Source organism: Chanodichthys erythropterus, chromosome 5 (genome assembly GCF_024489055.1).
Source record: "Chanodichthys erythropterus isolate Z2021 chromosome 5, ASM2448905v1, whole genome shotgun sequence".
Classification (NCBI taxonomy): domain Eukaryota; kingdom Metazoa; phylum Chordata; class Actinopteri; order Cypriniformes; family Xenocyprididae; genus Chanodichthys; species Chanodichthys erythropterus.
This window is the reverse complement of record NC_090225.1, coordinates 5,404,605-5,422,051: the sequence shown is the minus strand read 5'-3', so window position 1 is coordinate 5,422,051 and position 17,447 is coordinate 5,404,605. Positions and strand designations below refer to the sequence as shown.

Sequence of the window (17,447 nt, the reverse complement as noted above, 5' to 3'; positions counted from 1 at the left end):
ACGTCAGGCCTGGCCTGACATTAAACGTCATCACACTGAACAGGAAAACTGCTCACTAGTGCGCTTTCATAGCCTTGTTGTATTTAACCCTCTGGTGTTGTTTGGTCATTTTAGACTGGGAAAAAAAATGTTTGGAAATTTTATGGTAAGAAATTTGGTGACTTTTATGGAAGTCGCTATGTGACTTGATGCGAAAAAGCTAAACGTCATTAAAAAAAATTGTCATACGTGTTCGCAAACACATTCTAACACCAACCCCCCGACACACATACATGAACTAGTGTGACTGTAACATAAGGCAAGTTTCTGCGAATGCGTGAAATAAAATCAATAATTAAGCCACAATGCCATAAAAAAACCCATGCACACACACACAAATAATCTGGTGTGGCTGTAACAATATGGCAAATTTGATCCAGAAGACTGAAATAAGTGGTTGAAATCAGGTTGATATAACTGATAATGCATTCCTGTTCAATTTTATTACATTTTTGTAGAATTTTGATGTGTTACAAAATGTCCTCTGTGTTCAGTTTTGACTAGTAAAATTAATGCAAAAACTGACAATTCAAATCAACATTTACAACTAAAAAATCTAAACCTTGACAAAAAGTTGCCTTTGAGAATGTCTAAATATATATCCAAATCCACAACTTAATAAAAACAAGTACTTAAGTGTAAAAACAACTAGAGAATTTATAGGCCTTTTTATATAGAGCTATATTAGCCTGACGTGGTCATACTCAATTCTAGTTCGAATATGAGTCTGATACTGCTCCATTGGGCTTTGATTATGGGGGCGTATTTCAACCGATCCAGGAAAGACCTCAATTGGATAGACCTACAACCAATCAGAGCTACAGAGTAAGTGATGTATGTTGAGCGACGCATAGTTGTCAACAGAACTCAACTGCACACATGCTGGAACTAGTAGAAGATGAGCGTAAACAATCTTTGCCGGTGTTGTAAAAAGAATAAGTATACACGGAGTACTTGCCAATTAATGCGCTGTCGATATCTTCTATAACGGACGCGATGGCGGAATCTACACATCTCAGTTCTTCAACAACAGCCATCATTGTTGTAAACTAATTCAACCCGAGCGCTCTTTGATGACGTGGCTGATTACGTTTCTGGTGATAATCTGTCAATCATTGCCCTGACAAATGTGATTGGTCCGAACAGTTTCTGTTCGGGCATAATTACTCCTCTACGGATCGAGTCCAGACCGAACTCCCCGACCTCAAAATGTTGTGGGCGGGGCTAAGTTCGGCTGGCATCCAGGCTAGAGCTATATAGGAATCTAGTGGTTACACCATGGCATTACAAATGTTTTTCTTTTTTTACTTCCACCAGATGGCACTAATCTGCCTTCAAAAATTGGATTTTAAAGGCATTGTGTCTATTTTAACATGCTTTAATTGAATAATAATACCAATAATTAAAAGATAATAAATTTGTATTTTCCAATGGGGAAAAAATCAATTATTGCATAAATATTAATTGGTACCATAACATTCTTTCAAAATACAAAATAAAAAAATATTATTGAACAAAAATATATTACATTGATTTATAGAAAAGGTTACATTTCAGGTTTCGGTCACTTTTGACTGCGGACAACACAAGTGTGACTCCCAAATGAACAATACCAGAGGGTTAAAATTGTGTACTTGCAAACTATTCTAATGCAAACTTTAAGAGTTTTTTATTTTTTTAAATAGTGATGAAGTAGTTATTTTATAGCCTACTTTCATCTTTACGTTATTAACATGATGTACAAAATGTTTAAGAATCATAAATTCTCATCATTTTGTTGGTCACAGATCTTGTTTTCTGCAATAATCCAAAAAGTCAATGGAAAATCCTATTGGGTTTTTGTGGAGGGAACAAGGGTGATGCTAACTTCTAGGTTAGCCTACAAAATACATAATCACTGCAGCGCTTGATTCTGGAAAAAAAAAAAAAGAAGTATATTACATCTATAGCTCTTTCAATGCTTAAAAATTCATAATATTTATGTTTACTTCTTCACAGTCACAGACATGTATATAAGGGGGTATTGTACATATGTTTCGGAGCATACACACAATTTAAAGTAAAGGCACATGCTGCGAGTATAGCTTGGCTTGGAGAAGAATAAGAAAATCTGAAAAAAAACTAACTACTGTCAATTATAATCCCAACATTGGTAATGCTCCGCCTCCAGAGCATGACAGCATGGTGCCATGGGACTTCACTTGTCTTAAATGGAAAATCTTGCGTGTGAGATTCATTGCCCATATTATATCTTATGTGCAATGAAATGTACAACCATGATGCCAAATGCATCAGATGAAGTTAATGAATCCTGTGTAATTACTACCATAAAACTGCACACAGCTCACATTGCTCCAGTGTTACTTCTCTCCATGTTGAACATCATCGACCTTTCTTTATCTGTGACTGGAAATGCAGGGTAGTCATTATTATAGGTAAGGGCAACAAACCACAAATACATTTACGATTAGTGCTGGTGCATTGAGTCAGATGAATTCATTTACATTGGAACAAAGAAACAAGACTCTATTTATACTGTTAACCCATTACGCACATCGATTATTCATAGTGACTGTTCTTGCATGGTTAACTTTTTAGGTTCTGCTTACCAGTTTCCATCGTAGTATCTTAATCCATTCGTCTGCCTCAGCACCGGATTTTGCACACAAATAAAACGTCCTCTCAGGGAACACCAGACTATAGGAAAGAGACAGAGAAAAATTAAAAAGTAGAAGAATATCAATAAAGAGTTGCATAGTGAAGTAAAAGGCTGAAATTGAGCATACGTTGGAAAATATGTGGGCAGGAGGAAGTCTGTGAATAGGAGTTTCTGAATGCACTTCCTCATTACTGAGCTTCACTTACAATACATGTAGGAAAATATCAGATATGCAATAGATATTGAACACACAATTTTAGGATTTGAGATGAAACTGTAATTATCACATATTATCTCTTAGTCTGTACACAGACAGAGTGAATTTTGTCATTCAGATTCTCTCTAATGCAGATTTAATGAGCACAGGAACTGTGTAATGCTGCAGATACACTAGCTCATTTTCAGTTGTCAAAAATAGCCAGTAATTTTATGGTTGGCCAATTGCAGAAGTTTCAGATGTAAAAACAAGACTAGTCTAGTACATTAGGAAAAAGTCTTATTTTTCTTCAGAAACTTTGCTTTTGTAGGAAAAGCATCATTAGCATCAACATTTTAGGCATCTTTCTTTACCATAAAACCATAAAGGCTTCCTTGGAAATAAAGTAACACTATTTTTTTTTTATGATGTCATAACTAACAGACTTGTGAAGCAAACTTTATTGAATAAGCGATTCAAATTCTGTCTGATAATGTCATTTTTCAGCTCAGTTCAGTGATGATTCAGTTGAATAACTGTGTAAAGATCATTCATTAATAGTAGCCACTCTCGTCACATAAACTCATGGTTGTGCACCATTCAGAATTGAACTGAGAAAGCCTTTTAGATTACAAATCCTGAATTTGAATGAATGCAGCATAGAGGATGTAGAACTCTAATTCCTTAATTAAATTTAAGGAAGTATATTCAAACTTCAATAAAATTCAAACAGATGTACATATCCCTTTTATACACATCTGAAAGAGTTTTGGTTACATTTTTTCAGAATATATGACTATTAAAGGATTAGTTCGATTAGCCCAAGATTTACTCACCCTCAAGCCATCCTAGGTATATATGACCGGCTCATGCGGATGATAGATATTTTATTTCATAACTTGTTTAAATATTGTTCGCTACCAAACAAAAGGGATGCCTATTGTCTGAATTTGACACTCAAAAAGGGAAGAAAAGAAATCAGATAGTGCGGACATATCTTAAATTTCTCACCAGAAGCAGTTGACCCTCTCCTGACTGTAATCAAACTGGACAGCGGAGCACTCCGTCAGATCCAGGGTTCGTATCGGCTCTACAAACTGAGGGGACAGTTTTCTGTGAGACAAATAATCAACTTTAATCTAATTCTAAATCTCATTGTACAAAATACATGGACCTACCATTTTATCCTTGAAATACTTAAGTTCATTTCTATTCAGGGTGAACCATCTCTGTTTCCAGCTCTGCCCAGAAAATAAATAAAGAGGATTCCCATCACAACAGAACTAGGTCTAGGTTTGCTCTAGAAACAGTTTAACCCAGTCACAATTTACCTTATTAGTTTGTAACTGGCATTTATTGCAAACATTGGTTTGAATTTTAAATATTAGTCTATATATAGTAAAATGTGTAACCATACCTTGATAATCGCTCCTTGTTTAACCAGATAACCCTCTTTTGTGCCAAGCTGTTAACAACATGAAACGACTTTCAATGATTCACAAGCACAGACAATACTACTAACACAGAGATAATTGCCACTCAGTGCATGCATGTATTGATTTTTTAACCCAAGTGCAGACAGCCATTTTACTATAACTCTTTCCAAGCTTTATTACTTTTAAAGTGCCCCTACTATACTATTTTAAAGGATACAAATTTTGTTTTAGAGATCTCCTACAACAGGTTTACATGTATCCAAGGTCAAAAAACACTTACATTTTCTCATTATATACATTGTATACTCTTTTGTCAGAAACGGTTCGATAAAGAATTAGTTCTTTCTAAACCCCGCCCTTCTGAGAGCCTACTCTGCTCTGTTCGGTCCAGTTGCCCAGTCTGTTGTGATTGGTTTACCACTTAAAGCACGTGTTGGAAACGAAACGCCCATTACCATATCTGAATTTCAACTGTAAATACAGTAATACGAACAGTTACGATGGCGTCAGTTTTACCGCATCAATTGAGTCCTCATCCTTTGGAAGTGCATACAAAGTGAATTTGCTTTTGCAGCACAGAAAACAGCGTAATTTCGACATGTCGACAACACAAACCAATCTCTTCCAGGTCTCATCTACATCTACAGCATTTCAGGGCGGGTCAAAGTAAGCATTATGCAAATTTATAACAAACCTATGTAGGTCAAGCAGGAAGTAAAGCTGGAATTACTGATGACTCGTTTCAGGCAGTTCAGAAACGGTTCATTCTTTTGCGAGACAGTAACTACTAGGGCTGTGCTCAGAATATCGATACAACGATACATCGTCATAAACTCCTGACGATGCGCTTATCGATACAGCAGCTGCCGTATCGTGTCTGTCTTGCTTTTAAATCTAGCCAATCACGTGACGTCACGTGGCGCTCTCGAACGGAGAAACACGCAATCGCAAAACACGCTAACGTTTTAGGACAGGTCGATGGTATATAAATCATGGCCGAACGTTATGCTGCGTTCACACCGAACGCGTCTGGGGCGTCTGATTTACATGTTAAGTCAATGCAAACGCGCGTCTAGAGGTCCTGCGGCGCGAATCAAGCGTCTAGCGCGGCGCGAATCGGCCGCTGACGCGCGAATGGCGCGGCGTGAATGGCGCGGCGCGAATTGAGCGTTCACGCGGCTGACGCACGAATTGAGCGTCTGGCGCCCAAACGCCCGAGTTGAAAAATCTGAACTTTGGCGTAAATTCGCGGCGCGTTAACCAATCAGGGACTCTGCTTTGGTAGTAACGTGTTTATGATGTGATCAGTGATGCCGGAGACCAGAACAAAGATGTCGCTGTGTGTAGCCACCCTGAGCTCTGTGATGTGTCATTATATTTTTATCGAGACAGGAATAAAAAGGACCTTGCCTGGAAGAGAATAAGCGAAGAAATCGGACAATCTGGTTAGTTGTAAAACTTTTTGCATGATTTTAGCTGTTGATACTAGCCCACCTTCTAGCTAGCAAAAGTCGGCCGGCATAACCGAGTTAAATTGCCGCTACAGGTTTACAACTGACGAGATTATGTGTTTATTCAGAGGATCTGTGCAGAAAGAGATGAAAGGCCCCTCCCATGACGCGAATTCGCGTCTGAACACACTTTGTTTAGACGCGCGAATTGAGCGAATTTTACGCGCGTCTGACTTCAAAATGTTCAAGCGTCCAACTAGACACGTCTGGCGCGAATTTGACGCCCCAGACGCGTTCGGTGTGAACGTAGCATTAGAGTTTGTCAATCAAGCCAAACCGTCCATTCAGAAACCGAGAAATTTGAAGGCCGATCTCTCAGGTTGAGGCGCGAGCTGGCTTGACTGACGTTTTCGTGAGGATATAGTTTATGGACTGTTTTGATTTCGGTAATTACATCTAGAAAGTTAAAAGCAGTGATGGCATATATAATAGAGATATCTGAAAGCGAAACGAAAGTGATATTGGCCTCGTCCAGTGGGGAGGACGCACGAGAGGAGACCTGCGCATTTAATTAGTATGTGTATACTAATACAGTAACAAATGTATTGCTCATGGTTAGTTCATGTTAATAAATTATCTGATGTTTAATAAATAAACCTTATTGTTAAGTGTGTATTGTAAACTCATGTAGCGCATATTTTGTAGACCACGTTAATAAAAACGTATGTTGTTCTAGAACATATGAACATATGAAATTAGTCATTGAGCTTTGTTGATATGCTTCAGTGTCACTATAATTGTCAATTCAGTTACTGAGGGAGTGACTTTTAAAGCAAGCTTTTAAAAGAAGCTTTTTGTGACATTTTTTTATATTTAATTTAAATCATTTTTTTTTAATGACAAAAACAAAATAGTTTTTTCAGTTATTATGACTGTTATAACACTGGTTGTTCAATAAACACATATTACTGCTCAAAATAAATTTAAATTCTAAATTGAACCATATCGTGATACGTATCGTATCGTGGCTTTAGTATCGTGATGCGTATCGTATTGTGACATTGTTGGTGATACACAGCCCTAGTAACTACATTAATCGTGCACTTTAATCTTTGAAACTTTGCAGAACTTTTACATTCACAAACAGCTATATAACCAAACCGATCTCCTAGGACTGTGTATCTACGGCACAAATTTATGCTCAGAAATGACTTTTTACTTACATACGATATGCACCAGTGTTAGGGGTAACACATTACAAGTAACTTGAGTAATGTAATCAGATTACTTTTTCAAGTAACTACTAAAGTAACACATTACTTTTACATTTACAACAAAATATCTAAGTTACTTTGTCAAGTAAGTAACGTAAGTTACAGCTCTCCCCATGTTGAGAGAAGCTGTGAGTAAATGCAGAAGCGTTGTGTGCGAACATAATGGTTATAGACAAAATGTGAGCCAGCATTTACTCTTCTCACTTGAACAAAAACAGAGTCAGTATTCCTCAAAATGTCAGAATATTGCACAAACGTGCAATAATTAAATGTATTAAACAAATCTGCTTTATGTATTTAATCTCACTTTATTAACCAATGTTTTTGCTGTTGATCTTCGATGATCCAATTCAACCATACTAATAAACAAAAATTACTTTAGATAAACAGCACATTTGTGATTTATTTTACATTTTTAAATCACTGAAAAAAGTGTGTTGAACTTCCTTCTCCTCTATCCTATTCTTCTTTAAAGGTCCTCTAAGCGATGTCACGCGTTTTTAGGCCAAAACATTTTTTGTCGCATACAGCAAACATCTCCTCACTATCCGCTAGCTGCCTGTCCCCTGAACACACTGTAAAAAAAAAAAAAAACACGGTCTCTGTAGTCGCCACAAGCTCCAAAAACGGCAACAAAAACAAACGGGTGGTGCCTTGAACACTAAACATAAACATGCTCCAGCCAATAACCAACAAGAATGATTTTAAATGCGCGTCATGACTGTTTCAGGAAGCACGGATGGGAGGGGAGGAGGAGGAGGAGGGAGGGTCTAGCTAGCCTCGGTTTTGTCTGACAACACTTAGAACGCAACAGGAAGTTACTCCGCTCAGGATCGCTTAGAGAACCTTTAATCCAGAATGGCAGCACAGCTGAAAGGTGCGCCCTCTACTGTATAGGCGTAAATATGCATCTCCTTCAGCCTGAGGCTTATTCATTTTACTTTTGGTGTGAATTGTCCTTAACATTTGCCAAAAATAGAACTTTTTTTGTTGTTATTAAAAAACAAATAAGCAAGCTCAGCCCAGGTGAGAAAAAGCAAAACACAAAAGTAATGTAACACATTATTTTTCATTAAAAGTAATGCAATTAGTTACTTTAGGGAGTGACACAATATTGTAATGCATTACTTTAAAAGCATCTTTCCCCAACACTGATACACACGCACTGTTAACCCCTAGGGTAGGATTGGTGGTGTGTGTTAAGTGTGTATTATATGTACGTAAAAAGTAATTTCTGTGTATAAATGGCACGCCAAATACAAACAAAAATTTGTGCTATTAATACACATTTTCATGAGATTGAGCACATGAGAGTGAACACACTACGAAAGGTATCATCCACAAAAGCATAATAGCGGCACTTTAAATGCAATACATGTGTATGTATAATGTCATTTTGACTTACCGCTGGAGCATTAGGCACCAGGTCATTTTCATGCCGGCCTGTCTGCATGGCCGTATGCACACACACCGTCTCATAAATAGATGGTTCTTCCACCTGCCTTGGGTATGGGAACCGTAGCACTATCAGGTTTCCTTGGTTACAAGAGTGAAACAGGAAATATGATTGTGCTGCAGAAGTGCTGAAAAGTTTGTGAACTGTAAATTAAAGGAACGCAGCTAACCTGTCTCGCTGCCTAGCAGAGGCTGATTGGCAAGGTGACTGCAGAAATCCTGAAGGCAAGGGAATTCATTGAAGCCAAAGGCATATTTGCCAAACTGCCGCCGGACATGGAAGTGTTTCACTGAATCCTTTGCTCTGAAGAAATGTTGAGATGGGAAACAGAGTGAGGAAATACTGCCAAACTGTGACTGAATTCTCAGTATTACTTCATTTTAACTTGTTTATTGAGTATATAATCAACCTTCAGACGCACTGAAATAGGCAGAATATTATTTCTACAAGGTCACACAGTATAAACGAAGAGTCAATTAACCTCATAATTAAATGCATTTATACATAACAATCAGTCACAGTGATGTGAGCAGGGTGCTGCCTCATGGCTTGTGGTAATGGGTTTCTTTGATATATATTTTCCAGTGGAAGTAAGCACCTTTATTTTACAAGACACAAGATAACAGTTGTTAACATCTGACACTTTGAAAAAAGAAAAGGGAACCGAGAAACTTCAAGCAAACTGAATACCCACAGAAAATAAGAGAAATGGAAAAATATAGACACTAGCAAAAAAAACAAACAAAAAAAAAAAAACATTGGTTCATCATTTGGCTTTTTAACTTACTTAATAAAAGGTCAGTGGAACAACTTGTTATTTTAGAAAAGGTTGGTGTCAATATTGCTGCACAGAAGTTCATTTGAGGTTACACTGCCATTCAAAAGTGTGTTATCAGGATGAATACTTTTATTGGATGCATTAAACTCATCAAAAGTGACAGTGAAGACTTTTAAAATGTTAAAGAGATGCTGTTCTTTTGAACTTTCAATATCAGTCTACGTTAAAGACTAGGGGTGACGAGATGGGTATCTCACGAGACGAGACGAGACAAGATTTTTACACAGTATTTTTAAGAAATCCTCAATGGCGAAATACATGACTAGAAAAAATATTCTGCAGATGTATTTGAAATGTTTTAACTAATCATCTTATAATGAATGTCATTCAGTTCGACTTTCTGAGTATGAATTATCATATAAAGTAAAAGACAAAAATACTCAAGTACTGTAAAAGGTTTTGCCACTAACTCAACCAACTGACTTCTCTTCTGTATTTCAGTCTCTTCAGACCTTACTGTACATGATTTATGAGCTTCTACAACTTTTGACCTCCTAACTGAACTCCTCTCCACAAACTGATCATAGAAATAAAAACAGTATAAATAAAAATGGTAACACTTTACAATAAGGTCTCATTTATTAACATTAATTAACCAACATCAACTAACAATGAGCAATATATTTGCTACAGTATTTATTAATCTTTGTTTGTTAGTTAATAAAAATAGTCATTCATTGTTAGTTCATGATAGTTCACAGTGCATTAACTAATGTTAACAAATGAAACCTTACTGTTTGTGATTAATAAGATTAAGAGAAAACTTATTCATTTTTATGGTAATACTTTACAAGTTGAAACCATAATCGCACTCTCTCAATATTCAAAGTGCGAATAAGACCAACTTTTTCTTTGATACAGAGCTAAGAGATGGTTACAACTACACTGCCCAGCCTAAAATAGTTTTCATATTGAAAGATATTTGCATTCATCAGGGAGCCGCTTTCAAAATGCGGGGTACTGAAATCGCGGTTGAATGCGCGCGTGTTTACTTTCACTTTCAGCGATCGCGCGTAACTCTGTAAATATGGAGCGGCGGCGACCGTTATCCAACTTAATTAAATGTTTTTTTATTTAAACACAAAGCAAAAGGACAGTGGAGGCGTAATGTAAACGTAGCGGTGGCATATTCTTTCCTAATCATCCTAACACTGTCATGGCAACATCACGAGACAACTTTTCGCCTCGACAAGAAATCTCGTCACGAGATCTCGTCACACTCCTATTAAAGACACATTGCAGAGCTTGCGTCATGGTGCTTACATGAACAGCGTCAGCCAATTATGAGCCGGCGTTCGGAGGTAAACACGCAATGTGTTTTCAATGTAAACAGCATAGGAGAATGACAGGGTAGAGACGAGATTTTTGAATAAAGTCAATTTTGTTTTGGTTTTGCACACAAAAAGTATTCTCGTTGCTACATAACATTAAGCTTGAACCACTGTAGTCACAGTGACTATTTTAACAATGTCTTTACTACTTTTCTGGACCTTGAATGTGGTCATTTCGTTGCTTTCTATAGGAGATAAATAAAACCTCTCGGATTTCATCAAAAATATCTTAATTTGTGTCATGAAGATGAATGAAGGTCTTACGGGTTGTAGAACAACATGAGGGTGAGTAATTAATGACAAATTTCATTTTTGTGTGAACTAACCCTTTAAACAGCACAACTGTTTCCAATATTGATAATAATAAGAAGAAATGCTTCTTGAGCAGCAAATCAGCATATTAGAATGATTTCTGAAGGGTCATGTGACACTGAAGACTGGAGTAACAATGTATATTTAGTCATTGGTTAGTTTCATTTTCATGGACTTTGAGTTTGTTTTTCACCAGTCGCCTGTTTCCTTTGTTTAAGTTTCCCGCTCTGATCAGTTGCTATGGAATTTCATTTGTTCCTTGGTTTCCTTCCTTCCTTTCTGTTACACTGGGTTGGATTATCTGAGTTTATTCTTTTATTAAATACCTTTAGATTGGAACTTCTGATTCATCTTCATCTTTGGACTCCTCATACCATGACAAATGATGCTGAAAATTCAGCATTGCATCACAGGAATAAATTACATTTTAAAATATATTAAAGAAGTCCCCCAATTATTAGAAATAGCCAAACTGCTCTGCTGCAATTTATTACGCAGCGCTGCTCTGTTTGTTGTTAGGATGACAAAAAGTAAAATTTACATTTTTAGGCTGCTCTGCCTCATCGGCCTCATTTTGATTGTACGGTGATTCATGTAATTTTGATTGTACATGATTCATGTAATTCAATCATGACTAAATGTGACATAAAATCAGTCATAAGTCGCACGGGTATATTTGTAGTAATAGCCAACAATACATTGTTTGGGTCAAATTGATTGATTTTTCTTTTATGCCAAAAATCATTAGGATATTAAGTAAAGATCATGTTCCATGAAGATATTTTGTAAATTTCCTACCGTAAATATATCAAAAATTTATTTTTGTGAGTGGATGCGTCTTCATTTGGACAACTTTAAAGGCGATTTTCTCAATATTTTTATTTTTTTGCACCCTCAGATTCCAGATTTTCAAATAGTTGTATCTCGGCCAATATTGTCCTATCCTAACAAACCACACATCAATGGAAAGCTTATTTATTCAGCTTTCAGATGATGTATAAATCTCAATTTCAAAAAATTGACCCTTATGACTGGTTTTGTCACAAATGTGACGAGACGAGAAACGTTTAGCATTTTCGACATATTAGACACGAAAAAGAGTGAATGTGTGCATATTTTAAAATAAAATATTATTTGCAAACTGTTCAAATAGACTAACTGCAATTAGAGATGGAAAACAGCTTTTTTAAATTGTATTAATTACACAATATAAATGTTGTAATTATACAAATTGTAATTATATAACAATATAAATACTGTATACATCTTTTGCTTTAGTTTGCAAGTATGGGAAATATCAATTTAAAATTACAGAAAAAAAGCTTTTAGCTTTTCAGGTAGATTTCTCTTTTGATTGAATGGAGTGCAGTCGGTGCACACAATAAAATATCCAATCTGTGCACTTTTATATCAAAGTGATTCAGATGAGGTGACTGCAAGTACTTGTGAACTTGTGTCCAAAGTGGATATTTCTTACCGGACAGACAAAGCAAAGCAGTCAGGACCCTTGTTGCTGTTTCGGAGTAAAAAATTCCCATCCACCCCATTCGAAAGTAGAAGAGCTTCAGCTGCGTGCCGGGACAAATCATAATGATACCAGCTACAGAGAGAGAGAAAAACAAATTGGGGCACTTAAACGCAAAGCCATGTTGTCTGGTGATGATTGACAACATCCACTGTGAAGACATACTTATTTACTTTATTTACATACAGGGTTAGTTCATCCAAAATTAAAATTGTTAATTACTCACCCTCATGTTGTTCCACACCCGTAAGACCTTTGTTCATCTTCAGAACACAAATCAAGATATTTTTGATGAAATCTGAGAGGTTTTTTATCCCCCATTTAAAGCAACAAAATTACCACATTCAAGGTCCAGAAAAGTAGTAAAAACATCGGTAAAATAGTCAACGTGACTACAGTGGTTCAACCTCACTTAGGTTTCGTTATGCTCACGTGAACAGCTTCAGCCAATACTGAGCCGGCGTTCTGACGTACAACCTGGAAGCGTTGCAACATAACATCCGCGACATGCACACTTATGCACCATTTTAAAAAATATAGCAATACCAAAATACAAACAATGTAGAATAGCTTGAATACAGCGTGCGTCTCCCTCAGACTGTAAACGAAGCTCGGGCACACAAGATAACACGTCAGCAGCGTCTTACATCAGCAGCGTCACTGCGGAGTCGTGAAGCACACTCCGGAGCAGAAGGGGGCGGTAATGCACCAATAAGCTGGATGCCAACCGCCGTAAAACAGGAAAGAAGAAGAAGCGGACACATGTGCTGCGTTCCAATTCGCCTACTTATACTACGCCCTAAAAGTATGTACTCTTTCTGTGAATAAAAAGTACTTACTTTTGAGTGTGTAGCAAAAGAGTAGACAAGCTTTGGGACATACTAAAACGTCATACAATCGCGTCAATTCTCTCTGTCGCATCCTGTCACCGTAAACTGGCCTGTCAATCATCTTACATCCTCCACATTTCATTTAGTTAATTTCCTACCGTATCGGAGAGAAATACAGCACGTTGATCTGCAGTCGCGAGTCTTTCATGTGGAAAACTGTCCTCATATTAATGCATAATGATGCATTTAAAAGTTAATGGCCATTCGGATCTTTATAAAAGTCCACATTGGTAATTGTAGATAAAAAATAACACGGATAACATTAAATATATATTTTCTATCAGGTTAAACTGATTATTAGTCACTCAAACCTCTCATGTTTTGTAGTTTTTTAACACTTTTTACTCGTGTTTGTAGTTCTGAACTGAATCCTCGTCCAATGCGCAATGGGTTGTGGGCAATATTAGCCTTTATAGTGTGCACGGATCCACACTTCGAAAATCTACCGGAAATAGTAGACCATCCGGGGACTTTTGGCATACTCTTTTTAACATACTATGCTTTGGGACACACTTATTTTAATCTCACATACTATTTAGGATGGATAGTATGGACATTGGAACGCAGGGATGAACGCGGATTGACAACAGACCCGGAAGAGAATACAATGCTGAATAAAGTCGTAATTTTTGTTATTTTTGGACCAAAATGTATTTTCGATGCTTCAAAATGTCGCGGATGTCCTAATCGACAAAAACAACCACGGCGATGTAAAAGTGCATTACCAATCCTGACAGATGAAAGGATTCAATGGAGTCAATTCAATGGAATCAATTCAATGGAATCAATTCAGTGGAATCAATTCAATGGAAAGGATTCCAGAAGAGAATACAATGCTGAATAAAGTCGTAGTTTTTGTTATTTTTGGACCAAAATGTATTTTCGATGCTTCAACAAATTCTAACTAACCCACTGATGTCACATGGACTACTTTGATGATGTTTTTATTACCTTTCTGGACATGGACAGTATACCGTACATACATTTTCAATGGAGGGACAGAAAGCTCTCGGACTAAATCTAAAATATCTTAAACTGTGTTCCGAAGATGAACGGAGGTCTCACGGGTTTGGAACGACATGAGGGTATGTCGTTAATGACATCATTTTAATTTTTGGGTGAACTAACCCTTTAATGCACAGGGCTGATTCAAGGATAATATGCTACTTCATTACTGCAGCAATAGAAAAACTGATATGTGAATAAAAATGGAAATTAATTTAGAATTGTTATGTATTTCAAGAAAGTCGTACACAGCACATAATCTCTTTTAGTAGACTGATAGTACAGAACAGTGATCTGGATACAGTCTAGTGCAAACTGTATTGTGCAGCTCAATTACATAACATAGTGACATATTTGCTATTGTACCACACGTGTTGGTGCTGTTATTGAATTGTCTCGCTAATGTCCTCAGCATAAAGTAAATCAAAACAATTAAGCTACTATTTAAATGTTAAACTATTTACATTTTCTATTTGTTATGAAACTTGTGGATCATAAAAACTTGCTTTTCGGACAAAATGCTTTTCATGACTATTACAGTCAGAATCATTTATATGCATCATTAATGAAAATAACAGTTAAATGTCAAACATCCACATGGATTACTGTAATTGTAATTGGGGTGGATGTGCTTATTGGTCATAAAAATAATGTCACAAAGCAATTAATCAATTAATAAATAACTTGATGGTTTTAAAATAGGCTTATTTTGGGGTTAAAATATAAAACTGACATATGGATTTTGTGGTAAATTGATTAATAAAATAGTGTTTAACATTTGTTTTGCTATGTTTTTAAATGTAGGTTAAATTATAGGCAATAACAGACAGTTAATGAGTGATCAGGTCCTTTCATTCACTAAAGAAGTAAAATTAGAGAAGTATTTCCTCGTTCTTTCGCTGACGCCGCTATTAACCTCAGCAATACAGTTGTACACATCAAATAAACAACGACTAACAAGAGTTTGCTGTTCATATACTTTTTTTTTTTTTGCTCCTTCCTTCCTTGGTTATGCTTTATTCTCATATTTGAGTATAACGCTGTAAAAACAATATGAGAAACTACTTCACAGTAACAGATTTAGGTCAATAAACATCTGAGACTATACAAACAACCGTTAAGGGGAGTTAACGTTCAAATAAAGGAATGGTTACTGCTTATATCTGAGCTCAATCATGTACACTGATTTCTATCCTGTAGAGTATTATTATTTCATGAGAGGTGTGTAACTTATGTGTTTAGAAAGGTCCAAATCGATTATAAAGCAGTTCAGCTCACCTCACCGCCTCCAGCTCGTCGAGCTCTTCCCCGCTGCTCCGTGTTGAACTGACGCTCATCTTCTGATCTGCCGCGACTGAAGCAGCTTTTCAGGGCTTCAGTCAGTCAGTCAGTCAGTCATTCAGCACTAATCTCAGTTCAGCTCGATGTGAAACTCACGTACAGCTGCTCCAGCTCTACAATCGAAAGCTACAGCAGAAGCGGGGAAGTCTGCGAAGAGATCCGCCCACTAATTAAATTAATATATTTATAGAACCATGTACTGATTTGCACTTCTTCTCATAACTTACCCGACTGGCCGCATTTCAACCATGACGCGGAAGAATTCCCTCGTGAATAGTCATGGCTGAAGTTATTAGGCACGACGGTTACAACATATTCAAATAACACTGAAGATACAAATTTATATTGTACCGTGATTTTATTAATTATACTGCATCCCTTGAAAAAAGGGAAAAAAATATATGTATCCTCCGTTTCTGTTTGATCTTAAATGTTTTTGAAAGTTAATATAAAAAGGTATACTGTATCTTTCCGCTAGAGGACGCATATAGGGCGCCGCGCAGTGATTTACAGATTCTCGTTATATTTACATCTATTCATTTTGTACCGTCACTGCGCGGCGCCCTATATGCGCCCTCTAGCGGAAGGATACAGTATACATTTTTAATAATGAAACCACCAACAAAAATTATTATTATTATTATTTTTTTTTTTTTTTTTTGGTAGTTTAATTATAATCTATTGGTATCGTTAATGATGAACAAATTCAAGGTCTCCAAATTTAAGGTAACACTTTATTTTTGTTACATATGTTACATGTAGTTACTATAGTATTAACTATAAATTATGCATAATTACATACAACTAACCCTAAACCAAACCCTAACCCCATAGTAAGTACAAGTAGGGGAGGGTGAACGTGATTTCACAAAGTACTACATGTTCCTGGATCAACATCTTTGTTGATCCTGGATCAACATTCCAATCAACCAATCAGATTTGAGGGACAAGTTTACCATTTATGTCAAGTTTAGTCTTGCAACCAGGGTTTGGTGCTTCTACATCAGTTATTAATATAGCCTATCTTTCCCCTCTGATTTTAGAGATAATTTATGGGTAGGATTATGTTTAGGGGTAATTGGGTTAAGACTAAATTTTCGGACAGGAATGTTGTTCCAGGATCAACAAAATATGTTGATCCAGAAACATGTCTTGGCAAAATCACGGTGACTGTAGGGGAGAGGACTCGTCTTTTAATTTTTAAATTCAAAACATAACTGGATAAACAATCATGCCTAGAGAATTTGGAAAAACAATTATTTCAATCCAAACAATACACATTTCAATCAAAACACATTAAGTGGCAAGACCACTTCACTTTGAACTTTAAACTCAAACTTTCTCTGGCTTGCACATAGATCCATGATAACTGAATGGAATGTTGCAGATAACATGTTTAATCTCTGAAAATAAATGAGTTAAAATGTTGAACCTCTTTTTTGAGCATGTTCTATGTGTTTATTTGTACTGGGGCAAGTTGTCACATGTGACGACTTGTCCCAAAGTCACCGAGACAACTTGCCCCAAACTGACATGTGTGCTAATGTTGGCTAAATCTCAAGGTTCGCTCAACATAGCATGTCAGCTAAAGTATCAAAAGACACGTTATTGTCTCTATGTTGTGCAAAACAATAATTTTTAACATTCATATCTAACAAAGTTGTATTACATAAAATGTAAAGTGCAAATTTTTT

At 36.5% G+C, this 17,447-nt stretch overlaps 1 protein-coding gene across 2 annotated transcripts; it reads right to left on the bottom strand.

Annotated features, from left to right (window-relative positions):
- Positions 1-1,816: 1,816 nt before the first annotated feature.
- On the bottom strand, positions 1,817-15,900 carry dapp1 (dual adaptor of phosphotyrosine and 3-phosphoinositides). 2 transcript variants are annotated; one of them, XM_067385756.1, is made up of 10 exons: positions 15,691-15,900; positions 12,470-12,592; positions 8,681-8,814; positions 8,461-8,591; positions 4,312-4,359; positions 4,073-4,135; positions 3,906-3,991; positions 2,649-2,736; positions 2,388-2,445; positions 1,817-1,951 (listed from the first exon to the last, which is right to left on the bottom strand). In XM_067385756.1, the coding sequence occupies exons 1-9, from the start codon at positions 15,747-15,749 to the stop codon at positions 2,422-2,424; spliced, it is 756 nt and encodes a 251-aa protein (XP_067241857.1). In that variant the 5' UTR covers positions 15,750-15,900; the 3' UTR covers positions 1,817-1,951; positions 2,388-2,421. The 2 variants fall into 2 exon arrangements, 1 of the variants encoding a protein (XP_067241857.1); XR_010895188.1 differs by having other exon boundaries at positions 1,832-1,951; positions 2,366-2,445.
- Positions 15,901-17,447: the final 1,547 nt, after the last annotated feature.

Coding starts and splice junctions, on each gene's coding strand:
- dapp1 (XM_067385756.1), bottom strand. CDS start 15,749: ATGAGCGTCAGTTCAACACGGAGCAGCGGGGAAGAGCTCGACGAGCTG. Junction 4,360..8,460: donor TGGTGCCTAATGCTCCAGCG/GTAAGTCAAAAT, acceptor TGTTGTTAACAG/CTTGGCACAAAAGAGGGTTA. Junction 3,992..4,072: donor AGTATTTCAAGGATAAAATG/GTAGGTCCATGT, acceptor CTGTCCCCTCAG/TTTGTAGAGCCGATACGAAC.